Raw genomic sequence first — 21,176 nt, 5'->3', positions numbered from 1 at the left:
ATGTGCCAGCGATTTGGGAAGAAGCCTGGCACCAGATGGACACGTGCTGACCCTCCACTTGGCCTACAAAAGTCACACGTGTTCCTGGCTGCTCTTGCCACCCAAACCAACAGCAGCAGCTCTCTTCACAGTGAGATGCCAAGGCCTTTGTGAGTGAGGACAAGGTGAGCTGCTGTCCTCTCACCTTACAGTGGCACCTTATAATGATGACAAGCGATTGTTTAGCAGCACTTCTACAATCACATTACAGGGCGGCTGGGCGCGGTGCCTCAAGCCTGTAATCCCAGCACTTTGGGAGGCCGAGGCAGGCGGATCACAAGGTCAGGAGATCGAGACCATCCTGGCTAACACAGTGATACCCCGTCTCTACTAAAAATACAAAAAACTAGCTGGGTGCAGTGGCGGGCGCCTGTAGTCCCAGCTACTTGGGAGGCTGAGGCAGGAGAATGGCATGAACCCAGGAGGCAGAGCTTTCAATGAGCCAAGATTGTGCCACTGCACTCCAGCCTGGGCAACAGAGCCAGACTCTGTCTCAAACAAACAAACGAACAAACAAACAAACAAACAAACAAACAAAAAACCACAATCACATTACAAATGCAAACTGTAGTAGGTCAAGACATGAAACAACACCTTCAAAAAGCCCATGACAACACTACACTGTGCAACAGCAACACACTGTTTGACACCTTTTGAATAAATGCTCATAGACATTGCAGAGTGCAGAAATGGCAATGGCTGTAAGATTCAGCAGATAACAACTACCAAGTTAAAGAATAATATTAACTTGTGTGCGATGTGAAAAGAAATGCTGGCCAAATGTACTTTGTGAACTGCGCACACTGAAATCACCAGTGATTACTCTCATATTCAAATGTGAAACATGATACTATCATATTCAACCCTGAACACCTTCCCTGAGGTTGGTTTTATAATCCCTATTTTACAGATAAGAAAATGAGGCTCGCATCCCACTCTTGGTAAAAGCAATAGAGCCAGAATTCAAAGCTCTGGGTGACTAGGGATCATGCTTACAGTCTTTACAATTTTCCAGCCAAAAAAAAAAAAGCTATGTCCTTAAACACTTGGAAATGCTGTACTTTGTATAAATACATGAATTCACCTAAGCAACTCAATCACAAGATGAGGAATCTTTTATTACAAAGCAGCTGAAGGTTTTACCACCTAAAATGCTTACTCTATTACCCTAGAGCCTCCAATTTCAGTTTCTTTATGACTTTTCTCGTAAGTCACAAGCTTCCAGGTAGAAAAGTAATCAGGGAAAATGTTTGCCCCCAAATAATTTACTCGTGCTTAAGACCATTCCTTATTGGTTTTCTTCCCCTAAATGTGCATGCACCAACATAATCTAACAGCTTGAAGCCATATCAAATAATTACTCAAAGTAGAGAACATAAATTCAATTCACTATAGGGACTCACCACCTGACCGTTTTAATTTACTTAAATGTGCCCCTGAATTAAGTCAAAGCAGAACTTTTGCACAGCCTTCTCTTCTGCCTTAGGTGTACTTCTACCACCACCAGTTGAGCCTCTGCTAGCAAGATTTAGTAAAGAAGAGTTATTATTAGACACTGGATATTCAGTACAGAAGAGATATTCTACATATTCTAATGCAGCTACAGCCTCCTCACAAGATACGAGTTTAAGTTTATATTAAATTTAGCATAAATTTCCATTTTAAGGAAAGAGATAAACATATTAAGCTACTCTAATGGGGAAGTTAAGGGGGCAGGGACAAAGAAACAACGAATCAGAACCTGCCCCCCTGCCCTACTGCACTGCCGCTGCCTGACTATCAACATGGGGCCTGGCCGTCATGTAGGGGCTTTCCTAGTTCCACTCATTACCAGCTGGGCCACAACACGTATAGTGCCTGTGCATGTCAGAGACAGCCTCCCCAAGGCACAAGGTGTGAAATAAATAGTCTAAGACTGTACCTGCTGGAGGATGAAGTTTTTTTTAACAGACAAATAAATAAAAAGACATGTATTGGTTGAGAAGAAAAAAAAATCACATCACATACTTTGGGATGTAACAGAGAAAGGGTTAGATAGTATGATAAAAGCTTCATTATTTTATGTATACTGTCCTCTCCTGGAAAAAGAAGTGGTCCAAATTCTTGATTAAGGCTAATTATGAAAAAAATCAGTTTTGTCTTGTGAAGTGAGAAAGACAATGAAAGCCTGATTGAAAGACTATCACTCAAACTGATGGCCTACAGAGACCCCGTGCCTCCTCTCCAGTTGCTCCAAGACGAATATTATGAAAAAAGCATCTCAGCGGCATTTAGGTTCTTTCAGTGAATTTATGCCTCCTCAGTAAGGCAAAAGGATACATTAAACAACAAGCATGTGCCTGTGATCTAAGCAACTATAATTTATCTACCTTTTTCCTCTTGTCTTAATCACTCCCGAAGAAAAAGTACCAAACAACCAGTGAAGGAATGGGCATAACGGATGGTAGTTTCAGCGGAAAATTCTGATTATGAACTTATGTTTACTTATTTATTGGGATATATATTCTAAAATCTATTCTATACTTTTTCTGAAAACAGACTACATAACCCTCAAGATTGACAACCCTCAAGATTGACAAGGTTCACTCATGACAAATTTTAAAGATTAAAAAAATGGGGCAAATGTCTTCTTACAAATCATTCATTCACTTTGTATGTATACTATAGTAAACGAAAAAAGGTATGAACATCAACCTCAGGGCTCCGACAGCCATGGTCTCACATGATTCTCTATCTATTTGCAGGTTTGCTTTGAGGGATCTAAACCATCTAGCATGCCATGACATTACAATTCTTCCCCCACTTCCACCACACTTTGCAGCATTTTAAGAAATCAACTTCAAAGTTTTCACTCAAAAGTCAGTATCCTGAAGTTATAAAATCAGCATTAAAGATAGCTAGACATATTGCATTAAAGTTCTGAAAGGGTTTCCAGTGTTTGTACAGGAAAAATTAACTTGGGCTCTAAAGCACTAAGAAAAACATAGCTTATTATATACCTAATTACTGTTTTTTATTAGGATTTTGTTATATACATATAGAATATATGTATTTTCACAACAGATTTTCTGATGCAAATTCAATGTTTATCTAATAATTGAAAATTTGTTCATGAACATATCTGAATCTAAAATTCTAGACCCAATCGTGAAATAAAAGTAATGAAATATCTGGTCCTTACTATCTTGATTTACTCCCCTAATAAACACAGATTAATGAATTAATTCATTAATCTGAGGTTAATTTAGTTATATTTCAACATCTGGCTTCTTCAATATTTGTATATAGTCTCATTTCATGATAAATAGTCTTTTTTCATGAAAAACGTATTTTGTAAAAAGAAAAACAAAGTAAAACTGAGATAAAGGGAAAGCATCTACTTTCATACAAAGGCACCCATTACGAAGTCACAGCACTGTTCTTTTGAAATGTCAGTATTTCAGTTGTATTGCTACAGATACTTCACAAACAATGACTGACTATTTCTGTCTTCTTCAGGAGCTTTAAAACTCAAAACTCAAAAAACAAAACAAAACAAAACAAAAAAACAAAAAAAGCTCAGCCTTGTATGTATTAGAAATTAGGCAATGTATTGACTTAGTTTTTGATTTGTGACCCTAAAAAGGCAGATTAAAAACAGACACTTTATTAAGGAATATCCACTCGCTACTGAGAACTGACCCATAGACAGGGAGTCTTCTATTTCACCTCAGTACATATATTCCCAGAAAACTGATCAGAGTTTCCTTTAGGAAGCGTTCTAACAGGCAGTTTCATGCCTTTTATTGATGACTTTCCATCAATAAAATCAAATATATGATATAAAAGGAAGAACAAAGCTGTAAATCTCAAACAATTTAAAAGAGTAAAACCACGTTCCATACAAAACGGCATGAATGCAGCACACACACAGATTAAACAATGTGCCATGAGATAGACGGCACATAAAGGTATAAGCCAATTGTGTCATAAATTCAAAAGAAATGTGAAAAAACAAAGCAATCCAGAGTAATCTGTTCCATCCTCCATCTCCATTGTGAGGAGAGTGGCCATTTCCTTTTGCTTTACGTTTCCATGTGGAAGGATCTCCTTAGAGTAACTTCCCAGCCTGCTGGCCCCTTACTCACTCCTCCCCAGGACAAGAAAAAAGACTTTGCTGAGCAGTGAGGTTTGCAGAAGAAAGGGCCATGCACAGAGGGCTTAGCTCTCTGGGTTCCCTATACTATGCACACATCTGGCTCTACTCCTTAGTGCTAAAAGACAGATGGGGCAATGCACACAAGGAGAGGCCAGCAGTTGCTTAATATTGTCAATCACTGCCTTACTACCAAAGTGCCAAAGGACTACTAACACACCTACTTGGGTGATAAACCAAAAGACACTTTCCTCAACCTTTCCTTTAACAGTAATAAAGCCACTTCTTCTCCAGCTTGATTCTTGTGCCTATTTGACAAGTGCTTCCAAACTGGGTGAGGGAAAGGATATATTATCAATCACACCCCTGTATCGATTAGTTTTTGCTGCATAACAAATCACCCAAAACTCAGCAGCTTAAAACAATACCATTTATTAGCTCATGATCATGAATGTCAGCTGGATATTTCTGGCCTGAGCCAACTTGGCTCATCTCTGCTGGGCTTGCTCACGGGTTGGTTGTCTGCTGGCAGACTGGCTGGCAGCCATCTGGGCTAAGACGTCCTCACTCTTATGTCTAGCAGTTCATTCCATGTGTCTCTCCTCGTCCAGCAGACTAACCCAGGCTCATTCACATGATGGTGATAGTAAATTCCCAAGATCAGCAAGAGAGGACAAACTCCAATACATCAACAATCCTCAAGTATCTGGTTGTGCTGTATTTGCTAACTGTTCCATTGATCGAAATACATCTCCCAGCCAAGCCTTGAGTAAATGAGAGAGGGGACTCATCAAGGATGTGGACACAGGGTGAGAAATTATTGTGCTATTTCTGAAAACGATCTATCAGACAGTGGCTGTCTAAAATAAAATGATTACAAATTGTTTGACACTCTTTCTGTTGAGAGGTATGATCTGTGTCTCTGCCCCTGAAACTGTGCAAGCTAGTGCCCACTGTGACTACACAGAGTACAGCAGAAGTGGCATGCCATATGCTTTCCCAGACTACTTCAGGCTTCCTCCTCACCCTCTTAGAACACGGGTTGCCAGGATGTTACTTTCCTCTCCAAACCTAGCTGTAATACTGTGAAACACCCAAACTTATTGTACTCTAAGTTTGAGGTTGTAGGGGGCAGGGGTTGTCAGGCAGTACAGCAAGAATAACTGGAACATAGACCAATCACAGCATTTGCCTCCCTTCATAATTAGCCGAATTTTTTTTTTTTCAAGCTGAACAAAGTCAGTACCAGGAGAAGTCTGACAACCAATAATTTTGTTTGCCTTTCTGGGATTTAGGAAAAGTATTTATTTAGAAGTATTTTTAAATGATTAGTACAGAATATTCAGACAAAATTTTCTTTTTTTTTGAGACGGAGTCTGGCTCTGTCACCTGGGCTGAAGTGCAGTGGCCGGATCTCAGCTCACTGCAAGCTCCGCCTCCCGGGTTTATGCCATTCTCCTGACTCAGCCTCCCAAGTAGCTGGGACTACAGGCGCCCGCCACCTCGCCCGGCTAGTTTTTTTTTTTTTTTTTTGTATTTTTTAGTAGAGATGGGGTTTCACAGTGTTAAGCCAGGATGGTCTCGATCTCCTGACCTCGTGATCCGCCCGTCTCGGCCTCCCAAAGTGCTGGGATTACAGGCTTGAGCCACCGCGCCCAGCTCAGACAAAATTTTCTAATAAAGCAGAAGCTTTATTTCTCAAAAAAACCTCTCAACTGTACATAATTACTTCTGTGATCATTAATTCATCCAACAAATATATATAAGGTGTTCAACACTATTTTTTTTTTTTTTTTTGAGACAGAGTCTTGCTCTGTCACCCAGGCTGGAGTGCAGTGGTGCAATCTCGGCTCACTGCAACCTCCACCTCCCAAGTTCAAGTGATTCTCCTGCCTCAGCCTCTTGAGTGGCTGGGATTACAGGCACGTGCCGCCATGTACAGCTAATTTTTGTATTTTTAGTAGAGTCGGGTTTCACCATGTTGGTCAGGCTGGTCTCGAACTCCTGACCTCGTGATCTGCCCGCCTTGGCCTCCCAAAGTGCTGGGATTACAGGCGTTGAGCCATGGTACCCAGCCTATGTTCGACGCTATTTTAGTTGCTGGTCATTTAGTGATGAACCAGGCTAAGGCTCTGTCCTTACAGAGCATGTATTTGATGAAAGGCTAAAGACAACAAACAAATAACTATACTGAAAAAAGCAAATATTTATTGAGTGTTCACTATGTACCAGGCACTACTACAAGTGCTTTAGATACTAATACATAATCTACACCTCAAGACAACCTATGCAATTGGTCCTATAGTTATTCTCATTTCAAAATGAAGAAATGGAGGCACAGAGAATGAAGTAATTTGCTGTCTTTTGTTTAGACACTGGAAATCACATGATAAACCAACAAGAGTTGCAAAAGTAGGCTCATGGCTATGCCCCAAATAATGGACAAGGAAAAAAGAGCCTGCCTTTATATGCACTTACACACCTACTGTGTCAGGTATTACACTAGGCTCTTGACATGGTAATGTGAACAAGACAACCTCTCTCGTCCATAGTTCGCTCAGGTATATGCACATCTGAAATAACAGTTTCTTCATAGCGTATATTTCTCTGTGCTATTCTTCTTTTAGAAGATAGAATCCCTGCAACTTGTACCATATGTTCTCCACTGTCTAAACTGCCACCAAATGCCTGTGATATTAATTTTAAAAATTGGTTTCCAAAAGCTTCCAGTTCACAACACCAGATGTAAAATCCCCAAATACAAAAACATAAATATTATCAGACCAACAAACCTTAACAAAGTAGGAGAAGTATCATTTTACATTACCTAAACATTTGTATGTGTTTCTATATTTTATCTTCTCTATTGAAGCAAATGTTTTACCATCTTCTGTTTTAATACCTCTCTTAAAGACACTAACCTTAGGGATACGTAGTTTTCAAGTGAGTTCCAGACTTAATTTGTCTCTTTTACAAAAAGAGAGAGAAGTTACTGGGCTTTCTTTTCCTTTCCACTTCCTGGGTACACAATTGGCTCAAGGGATACTGTGCCTTTTTCAAGGTAAGAGTTTTTGCCAATGACAATCTATGCTTTCACTAGGCAGCTGCTAGAAAAGGAGGCAAAATATACTTCCTACAAAATGGCAAATTTTGTCTTCTTTTCTACGCTACAAGAAGCCAACTTTTAGCTTCTTTAGTTTGGAGAGAACACAAGATGGTGTATCCATTGCTTTAAACTCCCTTCTGCCAGAAGGCAGCAGCTCCCAATGACCACCTATGAGTCAGTTCTCTACACAAGATGAAATTTCCTGCTCTTACCACTAATGTATTCCTTTTCTCTCCAAAGCAAAGGATACTCTTAAATACCAGGGTGTTCCCACTACCACAAATTTCAATATAATTTCACTGTGGGAACGAATGGTAACAAACACCATATGAAATCCATTCATGAAGATATATTAATCTTAATTGGAAAAGAACTGAGTGTTTAATATTTATTCTCCACGGATACTGCAAGAATCAGGGGACAAGACATTTGTGCTTAGAACTTAAACTTCAAAATTTAAAACCAAAGTTGTTTTCTTATCCTTATAATAAAGTTATCCTGAATTATTTTCCTAAAATCCTCAAGAGTAATATTGATTAAATCATTCCAAAATGTTCAGCTGTAAGTTCTGTAATGAAAACAATATTAAACCTACTCTCATTTTTAAAAAGTGTTTTATTAACTTTATAGCTAGAGTGAATTTGTCTTGTAAAAAGAAAGCACTAAAGACTCATGAGTTATCATTCAGACTAAATACTAATCATTCCTTAAAATGGTGATCTTAAAACTGAGGCACACCACTAGCTGGATAGCTCTGATCAGCTGCCATATACTGTAAAAGGAGTTTTCCTAACAACTTTGGCAGGGGTTATAATCATTTACCTTTGGTTATATCATACATAGTTTGCATGAGTACTTTTATTCCCATATTTTGTGTATGAAATCATTTAACTTAAGTAGCACTATCCCATTCAACTTCAATTCATATTAAAACTTTCTCTTCAAGGCATTTCTCTAATAATTAAACATTCTTATAAAAACGGACAATCCCAACACATGGCATACAAAACTGTGTAGTTGGGCAAACTAAAATGGAAACTTTATTTATTTATTTTTCAGATGGGATCTCACTCTGTCACCTGAGGCTGGAGCACAGTGGCTCAACCTCGGCTCACCGTAACCTCCGGCTCCCAGGCTCAAGTGATTTTCCTACCTCAACCTCCTGTGCTGGGACCACAGGCATGCGCCATCACATCTGGCTAATTTTTCGTATTTTTGGTAGAGATGGGGTTTCACATGTTGACCAGGCTGGTCTCAAACTGATGAGCTCAGGTGATCCCCCCCGCCTCAGCCTCCCAAAGTGCTGGGATTACAGGCGTGAGCCATTGCGCCCAGCCAGAAATTAAATTATTTAAGAACTACAGAATGCTGGAAATGGGAAGAACCATGGAATTCATCCAATTCAATCCTATCATTTTAAAGGTGAGAAACCTCGAGCCCTAGATGGTTACTCTCTGAATCATGATTTTAATTTTTTTTTTTTTTACATCAGCTGCATAGTTTGACCAAATTAACTAAATAATAATTTTCAAAGGGCATTCTTCTGCTAGGGCTAGTCAGGAAGATCTCAGTGGCATCTGAGAGTGCCAGGATTCTGGGCTACCCATCTCCTCTTCAACCAGATCAGGTCTCATTTCACCGGTACCATCTTTGGGGTTCAGCATAACATTTCCTTTGAAGACGAAATGCCACTGTTATAAGAAAAATAAATGTGCACACTTTGGATACTTCAGTCAACTCTTTTTTTCTTTCTTTTTTTAGGTCTAAACATAATTTTTTTCATTCTAACAATCCCAATAGCACCATGGGATGGTGAGGCAGGCAGGGGTAGGAAGAGGTTCAGATCTATGGTCCTCAAAAAACCTAGAGGACTCAAGAGGATAACCAGACTGTGGCTGGGGTGCACAAAGCCCTGAGTCATCATCTTACATTTTCCAAACTAATCAACCATGAGTCAAGAGGAGCAGGGACATCAGGGTTGTGCCGTGGGCGCCACAGCTCCCAAGCACTGACAGCACTGTCATTTTTATAAGAGACACTGAAAACCCCGTGTGGCGCTCATATACCCACTTTAGAAAACTCTGCACCTAGGCTAGTATGAGCAGACCTCATCTGACTGTGTTTTTCTTGTTGTTGTTGTTTTGTTTTTTTTACCTTTCACATAGAATATTTCACTTCCACAGTCAAAAATCATGTCTAAAGAAAGTTAAAAAAAACCTGTTTTACCTAACAAGTGTATCACATTCCAATCACTTAAATACACTGGAAGAGAAGCAACATTTCTCAAAGTAAGACTGAAGTACAGGTCTACTCCTTGTATTGAATAAATATTACTCCAAAAGTTATTAATTTAAAACCAATTATTTATATTTTGCTTTTTTATCATAAACATTTTGTTAAAGAAAATAACCCTTAGAGGATCTTTTTTCATACAGGATTCCCTTAAAGACCTACAGGACTTTAAAAAGACCTATAGAATATAGTAAGGCAAATATTTATTTAGCAAACTCCTAAAAAGTTTTTCCAAGGTAAAGATGTTAAGTGATCTTTAAAAATATTTATAAATTACATTATATTATAAAACAATCTGAAATGCAAAGCTTAAAGTTTAAAAATAAAGCAAGGAAACATATTCTTATGCCTCAAGACACAAGTATCTAAACTATTCTACTATAAATACATGTTTTAGTATTCTGAACTTCTTTACAAGGACTCAAGAAAAATACTCACAGTTACTTATTACTCCTCCTAGCGGATCGCCTTTAAAGTCAAATTCAATATCCATATATTTGCCCTGCCAAAGAAAGATTCTGTGAATTTTCTAGTTCATCTCAAAATACTCACTCAGTGTACTTCTTAGAGAATAGCAGACTAAGCCTTTATTTTTCTACATTTGTTTAAATGTAACTAAGAAAGACACAGTTTATATAACCAAGATGCAAAACAACATGCCTCCATAAATAATTCATACTAAATACCCCGTTAGTTCAAAGCTAATATAACCCACTGCTAATTTAGGAACAAATCTTCTCAGCCACCATGTGACTTTTCCATTTCAGATTATCTTTCAAACTACTGGAGGATATGTACTCAATTCAAAAATAAAAGCAGAAGAAAAAGAAGTCGTCTGTGTATATAGACTGGTTGGGAAGATAGTCTTTTTTTATTTGCAGAATATGTTTTAAGCCATTGCTAGGAACTTGAAACATATCAATAAATGAAACGTTCAGAGATCTGTTTTTATAACGACTCAAATCAAATACAAGATTATGTGTTATGAACAGGTCAGAAGCACACTGATCATTATTCCTTTTTTTGGCTTTTCACCCAGATTATAATAGCAATATATAACACAGGGTTCATTTTACACTTTATAGACAGTATCTTAAACACACAGACACACACACGGAGTTTAATATTCTGATTGTTAATACAAGATTATGTGTTATGAACAGGTCAGAAGCACACTGATCATTATTCCTTTTTTTGGCTTTTCACCCAGATTATAATAGCAATATATAACACAGGGTTCATTTTACACTTTATAGACAGTATCTTAAACACACAGACACACACACGGAGTTTAATATTCTGATTGTTAAAGAACTGGTCTATAATTGCCTAAAGAGTAACAAGTATAACAGAGTAACTGTGACAGATGTTTCTTGTTTGGAAAAGTGTGTGTGGTTCTAATAAGTAAAGTCTTTAGTTTTGTTTCATATCCTAAGAATTACTTTAACTCATTAATTTTCAAATGAGGGTAAGGGAGAAGAAATACAATCACATGGAACTCAGTCAACAATGCAATTTGTGCCTTTGTATCAGCTTACCCATGCTCCTGCACCTTCTCTTTTTTCATCATCATGGGTCATCTACCCTTTTAGGTCTGCACTTATTCATAAGGATATGTCTGTCAACCACTTCTTTAAAGCTGAAGTAGGCACAAGCGAAAGCACAGCATGGCTCCTGCCTTCAAGGAGCTTACTGTCTAGTGGGGGAATTGAGACAGGTCAACCGGACACTCCAGTCTAGGAGGATATGTCCTACAGTGGGTCCTGGTGCTATGCCAAAGAAGCAGGAACAAAGGGAGAGCAGGAAATCTGCCCCACCTTAACTGCAAAGTATCAGCAGAAGTGAGGTGGGCAAGGAGGTGGGAGACCAGGAAGGAGTAGGCATTAAGAATTGGCAACCATGAGGATGAGTGGGAAACAAGGCTGGAGAGGGAAGTTGGAGCACATGATTACTTTGAGATATTCTCATCACAAAAAAGCCCTGTCCTTAAAGGCTCCTAAACAAGGATGTCATGATCAAACCTGCCTATTTACAAGATTTCCCTGGCTAGTATGGAATGAACAGGAAAGAAGCAAGAGTACATGTAGCTGACAGGAGGTGGCTACAGTGATTAGTGGAGAAATGTTGGTGGCTTTAAGTAGAAGTAGTCAAAGAGAAAAAGTAAACAGAATTGAGAGCTACCCGGAGAGTCACAGTAACAGGCCCAGGTTGGATGCAGGAGATGAGAGAGGATAACAAAAAAAATTCAGTCCTGTGGCCCAGGCCACTGAGTGGACAGGGAGGACCTCCAAGAAGGTGGGAGACCAAGGAGGCAAAGCAGCTACAAAGGAGGGGAAGAATGGTTACTCTGTCAAAGGAGTCAGAGGTTGACCACGTAAGAGGGGATCCTTTTGATAGAAGGTGGTCCCTGGCCACATGAGGCGACAGAATCTAGAGCCTAGGTAAAAGGAGCGTACATAGACATACGTATAGGCCAGGCACCAGGAAGCAGGATTAACTCAGTTTGAAGACCTGTATGATGACGATGGTGATTTCTGAGAAGTAGGCGTAACATCAAGAGCTGAGAGTAAAAAAATAGGAGGTTTGAGGAGAGTAGAATAAACACTGGAGAGAATGGAAAAGGATGCCAACCAGGGATAAACCAACTAGTGGCCAGCCCTGAGAATTCGGTTGATAGTGGAATGACATTCTTCCCACTAAGCCACTTCCTGATTACTCGCCAAAAGCTGGGTTCTGATCACGTTACTAGTCCACTCAGAAATAACTCATAGCTCAATTTGTCAAACTACAGCTGCTGTGGTGGGGAGGGGACCCTGTGAGGCATCTCCATGGGAACACTGGTTCAAAATGTGAGCTACGATGAGCAAGCATTAACTAGAACACGGCAGGGTCTAACAGACTACTCTGTGAAGAGGTCAAGGATTTCATTCCAGGTTAACTAGACCAACAAAGACTGGTTTGCAAGTCAAAGAAATTGCAATTTCCCCGGAGCACAAGTACATAAACCACTGTTATGTACAGTAGTAACTTTAAATACAGCAGAGTCCTGCTATAAAATTAAAACATAGGTATATTACTAGTCAAGTCACAGACCACAAAGCAGAGAAACTGCTAAAAACTGGGCATGAAATGATTTAGCCTATAATCAGGTATTAATCTCATATCCTAATACCCAAGTTATAATAGGATTTCTCTGAAGTTACTTAATAAACCAAATCACCTGCCAAGCCTTTCACTAGATTTCAAATATCACTAAGAAGTAACAGCCTTTTAAGTAATACGGGTTTCTACATTTTTATGGTCTATAGACTAAATATATTTGCAAATATTAAATACTGTGTGTGCATATAATTTGCAAACAGCAAAAATAAAATCTGTATCACATAAAGGAGCTTGATCATTAGAATTACTTCTATCACCCACACTTCACTTCTAATTCTATTTATGTAATGAGATTAGCCATGTTACCACAACAGGAAAAGGCATGGATCAAATCAGTTATAACAACTTAAGGGGCTAATCTGACGGAAAAAATTCACAGCCTTGGAATTAGGAACCTTACTTAGCCTGCTGTTTTCTAAACCATCAAAACTATCTCCACCTGAGGTCACTGTCCTGCCTTAAGCACAAAATAACCTTGAGGAGGAAAGAGCTAAATGGGATCTAAAAGAAGGTGGAGAAAGGTCAGGAAGGGTCTCAAGTAAGAAGGCATAAAAGATCATCAAAATTGTCCCTGATGGCAATCAGTAATGTATGTGAGAAGACGGTTCATAAAACAAACGATCTTTTATTATAAAAATGTATACATCAATTTCAAAACACCACCATCAGACTCAACATTTCCTGCAGCTGCATTCAGGCAGCTGTGTCTCTGTAAAGGGCAGAGGCACCAAAGAGCATGGCCCGGCTGGAGGAGCCCACTGCGTCAACATGCAAGGCACAGGCCAGGGAGTAGTGGGGGATGAAGCTGGGAAGATGGACCCTGTCTAGCATTTTCCAACTCAATCAAGCTCAAAACACCAAACAGATTTGGTTTTTATTATTCAGTTCTACTCTACAGCCCCACACTCACCCCACACGCTTGCATTTGTTGCCAAGCCTACAGACTTCACCTCTATTTAATTTTAAAATACATCCCATCCTTTCTGGACCCACTAAATAAGGGACAAGGGCTACGGTGCACCCTAACCCTAAACTTGAGACCCAGTTTACCTTTCTCTTAATTTCTGATTCTTGATTTCTAAATACCAAACTCAGATAAGTAAAGTGTTACTCTAAATAGCCTCATTTAAATTGCTTATGGGATTTTATGATAGAAGACGTCAAGAAAACATGATAAAAATAGCTTGTTACTCCAAAAAGAATTCAAAAGGAAAATTCCAGAAACCAAGAGTCCTTATAGAACTTTGAGTCTTAATAGAGATGATGTTCCTCTTATTTTAAAAATGTGTGTATTAAGAAATATTAAACATCTACTGGTTGTTTAAACATACATGAGCTAAATATTAGTGTTAACACTTATGCTTATACAAATACTTACAAATCTAGAGGAGTTGTCATTCCTTACAGTTTTGGCATTTCCAAAAGCTAGTAGGAAAGAAACAGACGTATGGTTAAAAAAATAATAATAATCTCAAGCAGAAAGATAAAGCAAATACAGCATTTGAAATCTATGATTTCTGGAAAACACAACTTGTGGCAATGATATTTCTGTCCAAAACTTCCACAGAAATATACTTAACAGAAGTCTTAGTAAGTTGCTAAAGCTTCCATGTCTTACAAGTTCATAGAAAAAAAAAAATCATTCCTATGATTCATGGAATTCAAGTATTACTGTAAACTTAACCTTATCTAATTCAACACCTTTTAACACTTTTACAGAGTAGTCAATTGAGTGACCAGGAAGCAAGGCTTCATGCTCTTCTAGGATTATCATCACTGAGCAAGGTTATTTCAGAGATTACTTATCATTATCAAAGGCTTTATGGAACTTGAAGTTTCCAGATCATGGGGAAAGGCATGTGAACCTTTAAATTGTTTAATTAATTTTAAAATAAAGCTATTTAAATATTATTAATTATATAGCTCTGGAATATAGGAAGAGTAAGATATTTGGAAACAATAGTCATTTCTAATAGGCTAAAAGTGCTTTCATCAGTTTATGTATATCAGACCTAGGTGAAACTTTCCAAACAACGAAGAGAAACAATTTGGCCCATAATGCAAAATAACAAATGTTCCAATCTTAGCTGTTTCCTGGAGACAAATCCCTCACAAGACTCCCTTTTAAATGAGGGCATTTAAGAACCCCAAGCTGACGCTGCCCCAGGCACAGTGCTCCTGTTTAACACAGGGAACAGCACGGAGTCCTAGAGTAAAAGGATTGTTTCACCAAGCCTGTGCACAAGATAGGAGCAAATTAACCTGGGCCATGGTAGTAGAAGATTAAGCAGCCTAAACGTAAGTCGTATAAGTAGAGGAGCTCCCTGTTTGATGCTCTGGAAGCCCCGCCCTGCCCATCTTTACCATTTCAAACTTGAATGTGCAAACTAATGACATGAGGCTAAAGTGCAGACTCAGGTTCAATGGGTCTGGGAAGGGGCATGAGATCCTCCATTTCTACCAAGTCTCCCACCTGCCCGGTCTATTACTGGGATCCAGGGCCCACACGGCAGCTAGCATGATAATGTGGTGAACAGAAATAAACTTTTGGGGTCAGAGGCTACGCATCAAATCTCTGGAGGTCTCCATAACTTCTTCAAATTAAACAGGGAGCAGATTAGACTACTGAGTGTTCAAATGAGACCTGTGGGCTAAAATCTGGGCTGACTTTTGAAAGCAGTCACCTGATCAAGGAGAGAGGGTGTATGTTTACATATGTTAACTCTGGTAATTTAGCAGCCACACCTGATGCACTGTATTTTATATGGGGTGGCTTTTTTGTGTTTTTGGTTTTTTTTGTTTGTTTGTTTGTTTGTTTTTTTTGAGACGGAGTCTCGCGCTGTGTCACCCAGGCTGGAGTGCAGTGGCGCGATCTCGGCTCACTGCAAGCTCCGCCTCCCAGGTTCACGCCATTCTCCTGCCTCAGCCTCCGAGTAGCTGGGACTACAGGCGCCCGCCACCACGCCCGGCTAGTTTTTTTTTTGTATTTTTAGTAGAGACGGAGTTTCACCATGTTAGCCAGGATGGTCTCGATCTCCTGACCTCGTGATCCACCCTCCTCGGCCTCCCAAAGTGCTGGGATTACAGGCTTGAGCCACCGCGCCCGGCTTTGTGTTTTTGATTCTTAAAAAAATAGTTGCTCAAGCTCGGTTAAGACAACATTTACAAAGTCAACACAGGCAAAGTTCTTTGCCTTAGAGATGCTGCTTGGGCTGAGTATGGTTTGGTAGGTCCCCGGCAGCAAATTCTGTCTTCAATAGAAAATGAGCTGAGATGCTATACAGAGTGAAGAAATCTGCACACTAAAAATATTCAAAAAAGGATGCTTGCTGGAGAGGTTCCCGTGCTCATCCCATGTCCACCACCAGTTAAAAGGCTTTCATGAATGCAACCTTGATAATGGTGTGTATTGACCTAGTTATCATGAAGACTATGACATTTCTTGTGTTTTCACAGGCTAGTCTTTTGTGGTGGGTGTGAACATGCAGGGCTGCCAAGTTAGCTAACTTGCACAGCCCCAAGTCCAACTAGAGATGTTGATGCATAAAGGACAGTTTATTGTGGCTTGAAGGTCAGGGGCAAGTGAAGGAATTGCTTCAAAGAAACTTTATTCAGGGTGCTATTTGCAAGCCATAAACCATCTTTTCATCAAACAAATCTGAGTTGCACATTACTAAACACAACCCTAAACACTAAAGTCTTTTATTGTGAGCCACAGAATAAAAAGCAAGTGTTCCATTATAGAACACTTGAGACACATTCCTCAATTGGCTTTTTTTAAGTTCATTGTTCTAAATGTTCATTTACAGTAGCAGCTCCAGCTAAAAAGTAAAGCATTCCCATAAAAGATAATGCATGCCCACAGTAGACATTTCTTCCATTTCCTGCACTGGAGCCTAGTTCCAAATACCACTGAATAAAGAGCCAGATTCTGGTCACAGATGCAGGCTACAGCAATCTTCAGCATTTCTCCTTTACATCACAGCATTCTTAAAATAAGCATATACAGAAATACAGCAAATGTATAGCACCCTAACTTAAAAGCAAAAGGCAATAAACAAAAAGCCAAATATTGGAACAATAAAGTTGAGAGATACCGCTTTCCATAATAGCTTTGTTATTAAGATATTGAAATGGAGGAAAGATCAAAAACAGCATAATAGATGATTTGCCTTATTTCTCTCTTATGCTACTAACTGGGGATACAGATGCATGGTGTGTCCTTGTAATGGTGAAACTGAAGCATGGGAAGTGTGTCTCGGGGTCACAGTGAATACTCACTGTTCGGGAGCCTCTCTGAAAGGGCAGGAGAGGCTGAGCCTGAGTACAAACGACAACAGGGCAGGGTTTTAACCCTTCATACTGGGAAAAAGCAGTTCTGCTTTAATCCATGTTGAATCTCATCCTTCCATGACTTGGACCAAAAGATTCCACCAAACTACTTATCTGGGCTAGAGATTCTAATCGGGGTGGTTCTGACTCCCCAGGGGACATCTGACAATCTCTGGAGATACTTTCAACTGTAACAACTAGGGGCAGGGGTGCAACTGGCAGCTAACAGAGGTCAGAGGTGCACAGGACAGGCCATCCTACAATGCACAGGACATCCTCCCACAGCAACATGTAAGCAGTCCAACAGTGCTGAGGCTGAGAAACCTTACTCCACCACAACAAATATGTGAAGTGACAGTAGACATGCTTACAAGATAAAGCATTTTTTTTGAGACAGTCTCCCTTTGTCGCTTACAATATAAAACAAGTTTGCTTGTTTTTTTTCTTTCTTTCTTTGAGACACAGTCTTCCTCTGTTGCCCAGGCTGGAATGCAGTGGCGTGATCTTGGCTCACTGCAACCTCCGCCTCCCAGGCTCAAGCGATTCTCACATTTCAACCTCCCAAAGAGGTGGGATTACAGGCGTGTGCCACCACGCCCGGCTAAGTTTTATATTTTTAGTAGAGAAGGGGTTTCATCATGTTAGCAAGGCTAGTCTCAAACTCCTGGCCTCAAGTGATCCACCCACCTTGGCCTCCCAAAGAGCTGGGATTACAGGTACGAGCCACTGTGCCCAGCCATAAAGCAAGTTTAATGGCTTGCCATCAATAGGAAAGACTTTGATGTACTGTTTCTAATGCCAAGGTAGTTCACACTGATGTTGTATGCCATTCTCTCTGGCATTAAGGAAACTCGTTTCTGGTTTTGTTTTCTGATGATGTTATGGGCTGAATGCTTATCTCCCCGCAAAATTCATATGCTGAAGCCCTAACCCTCAAAAAGCTAGCACTGGGACGGGGGGCTTGTGGGAAGGAATCAAGGTGAGCTGTGGTCCTGACGGGTGAGGCCCTCAGGATGGAACTGGTGGTCTTACGAGAAGAGATTCGAGAGAGCTTGCTCTCATCTCTCCCGACTCAAGCACAATGAAAAGGGCACGTGAGCATACAGCAAGATGGCAGCCACATATAAGCCAAGAAAAGAGGCCTCAGAATAAAACCTTCCTGGACAGCAACTTGATCTTGAACTTCTAGCTTCTAGAGGTTTGAGAAAATAAGTTTCTGTTGTTTAAGCCACCCCGTCTGTGCACGTTGTTATGGCAGCCCAAGCTGACTAAGACAGAGAACTAAATAGAGAATTTGTGCACTCTCCAGTCAGGTTTAGACTTTCTATGGCCCTGGAAAAAATGGGTCCTTAAGTGTTTCTCTGGGTGAGCCCTCATTTCTCTAACAACAAAAACAATCAGCCACAGGTGTTATCCTGAATAATAAAAGAGCACTGCACCATCACATGCAAATAATTGGTTGATTATTTTTAATCAAAATCTAAGTAATTCAAATAAAAATTGAGTGGGGAAGTGATTGTTAAGTGAGGAAGCTCATTTTACATTAGTAAACTATTCTGCTAAACACTTAGGCCAAGAGGTTCTAGAACACGGCTTATTTGCTCCTCAGGTCTTGGCCTGAATCTCTTCTTCCTTCCTCTTCCCTCCCAGAACACCTCCCAGCAGACCAGGTACTCAAAGCACCCGTATAACTGAATCTACTGTTCAAGTCACACCGACTGCATGTACATAACACATCCTACCTTCCAGGACAGGGTTGGACTGTAAAAGCTGTTCTTTAACTTGATTAACTTCTGCTCCTTTTCCACAAACAGCTGCCACATAGGACATGACAAGCTTGCTGGCCTCTGTGGATGAAAATAAGCCATATTAATCAATAACACAGAAATTTAAAAAATCTTTTTGGGGAGGAGGAAATGTGGGGGAGAAGACCCAATAATGGCATTTTCAAATGTCTTTATTCCTAGAGAAGTAAATAATGTTTTGGAAACCTTTTAAATATTTGTGCTTTCTATTTAGTGACATGTCATTAATTCAGACATAATAAACACTGTGTTTAAAGTTTATCACTGGGCTGTTAAAAAACTGCTTAGTAACATGACCAACAAAATATCAGAATTATCTTCTTAAAGCAGTCATTTATATGCAATTACTATATTATATACTGATAAGCCAAAAATAACTTGGTAACCTGGGTATCTTTACCAAACGTATTTTTAAAGTTTAGAAGACTGCTCTTCTTCAAAGATATGTTCCAATTCATATGTTCCAAGTCATTTGCTCGGCCAGGTGCAGCGGCTCCCACCTGTAATCCCAGCAACTTTGGGAGGCTGAGGCAGGTGGATCATGAGGTCAGGAGTTTGAGACCAGTCTGACCAGTATGTTAAAACCCCATCTCTTCTAAAATACAAAAATAAGCCGGGCATGGTGGTGCGCACCTGTAGTCCCAGCTATTTGGGAGGCTGAGGCAGAAAGAGAGCTTGAACCCGAGAGGCGGAGGTTTCAGTGAGCCGAGATCGTGCCACTGCACTCCAGCCTTGGTGACGGAGACTCTGTCTCAAAAAAAAAAAAAAAAACACCAAAAACCAAAAAACTGGTTTGCTCATAATTAGACCAAATTCATAATTCTTCAACTTAATTCAAAAACTAAGCAGCCAATGTAAGGATTTGATAAGAAAAAAACACAGCCTTTTACAGGCATGGTAGTCTTAATAGGCTTCACTAGCAATCCTATTACAAAAGCTGCTAAAGAATAGGCCACAGGAGGCAAAGGATAAAACCACCTAAAATTTTTTTAGCTCAAACTGGGGAGGTGGACAAATCATGTCTTTGGTGGTTTTATCCTTTCCCTACCAGTCCGTGTCCCTCTCTCAGCATCTGCCTACTAGCTTCTGATTCTTTTAACACTGAATTCTAAGGAATGTTAATAGATATTTAAGGAAAATGAGGTCCACAGTGGATGTGGAGCCACAGCGAGTCAGATGCAGTGAAACCACTTTCTTTATCAAAAGGCTTCTCAGAGCTTTTAATATGATCGTGTACACTGGTGAACTCTAAAAAAGGATCTAGAATGCTCTGTTTCCCTAATTTATTTGCTATGGAATCTGTTTTCCATAGGGCTGTCCTAATTAGTTGTTCCATAACCAGGACCCAGAAAATGCTTGACTATTTTATGTTGGCAGAAGAAAACATATTCCCTGGTCTGGGTAGTTGAGGTAAGGAAACCAGTCTCTCCAAATCCTGCTTTGTCTCAAGTCTTTGCTTTACTGCCACTGTCAGTGGGCAGGTGAGCCTCCTCCAAGTTGGAGGAAGGGTCTCTCTGCCTACAGGTGTAATGAGGCAATCTTAACTGTCTCACAGGAGACTTGCAGATGGATTCCGGTCCCATCTCCCACCATTGGGAAAATAATACATGAACAACTGGAACGCCACTTTAAGCACATTGCCCGACGTGTTCCTTAGGGCTTTTGCGCAACCTAAAACCATCAACCAATAGGAGCCACTGAAGACCAAGAATCTATGCAGGTCACATAAAGCTCTCAAGTCCTAAGGTGTCTGTTTCTGGAGTACTGGCAAATACAGTTCCGTTTTTCAAGGGGGAAGGAAACAATCTCATGGAGCACAGAACTATGGTGGGACATTAGGTACGTCTTCAATGGTTGGAGGTAACTCTCTTCAATTTGCTTCCTGGGTAATGAAAAGGAATCCAAATAGGTTATCTGGTCATCCGTGTGGTTGATTTCTGCTGTCTCCCTTTAAAGACTGTAACTGAGAAACAACCATCTTTCCATCTCTGCAGTACCCTTCTTTCACAGGGCACTCACTGTCCACATAACACAACCTCCAACGCTTAAAGTTCCTCAACTACATTTTCCATTATTCTCATGGTTTAACTAGAAAAAAGTGGGTGCATTATACATAGATAATCCTATTAAACCATTCAGGCTGTCCTGAGCCATCACTTACAGACAAAGACTTTATATACTACCATATTTCATTTCACTCCTGGGGGCCACATTGCCCTCTCCCCTCCAGTCCGAAGTATAGCTCTTCTCTGCTCACTTCAGGATACTTTCTAGGCTCTCTTTCAATTCAGGTGAGGCTGTCCTC

At 40.0% G+C, this 21,176-nt stretch overlaps 1 protein-coding gene across 5 annotated transcripts in view; it reads right to left on the bottom strand.

Moving 5' to 3' along the window:
* LOC105468200 (myosin IB) overlaps positions 1–21,176 on the bottom strand; it is a 182,507-nt gene that overhangs the window by 65,043 nt on the left and 96,288 nt on the right. For all 5 annotated transcript variants that reach the window (XM_011718241.3, XM_024788621.2, XM_024788620.2 and 2 more), the window contains exons 5-7: positions 18,809–18,913; positions 14,113–14,159; positions 10,011–10,074 (exon numbers count right to left, since the gene is read on the bottom strand). In XM_011718241.3, the coding sequence (XP_011716543.1) occupies positions 10,011–10,074; positions 14,113–14,159; positions 18,809–18,913 (216 nt within the window). The remainder of the gene's footprint in view (positions 1–10,010; positions 10,075–14,112; positions 14,160–18,808; positions 18,914–21,176) is intronic.

The sequence above is a fragment of the Macaca nemestrina genome, chromosome 11, assembly GCF_043159975.1.
Source record: "Macaca nemestrina isolate mMacNem1 chromosome 11, mMacNem.hap1, whole genome shotgun sequence".
Lineage (NCBI taxonomy): Eukaryota > Metazoa > Chordata > Mammalia > Primates > Cercopithecidae > Macaca > Macaca nemestrina.
This window is presented reverse-complemented; position numbering and strand designations above follow the sequence as displayed.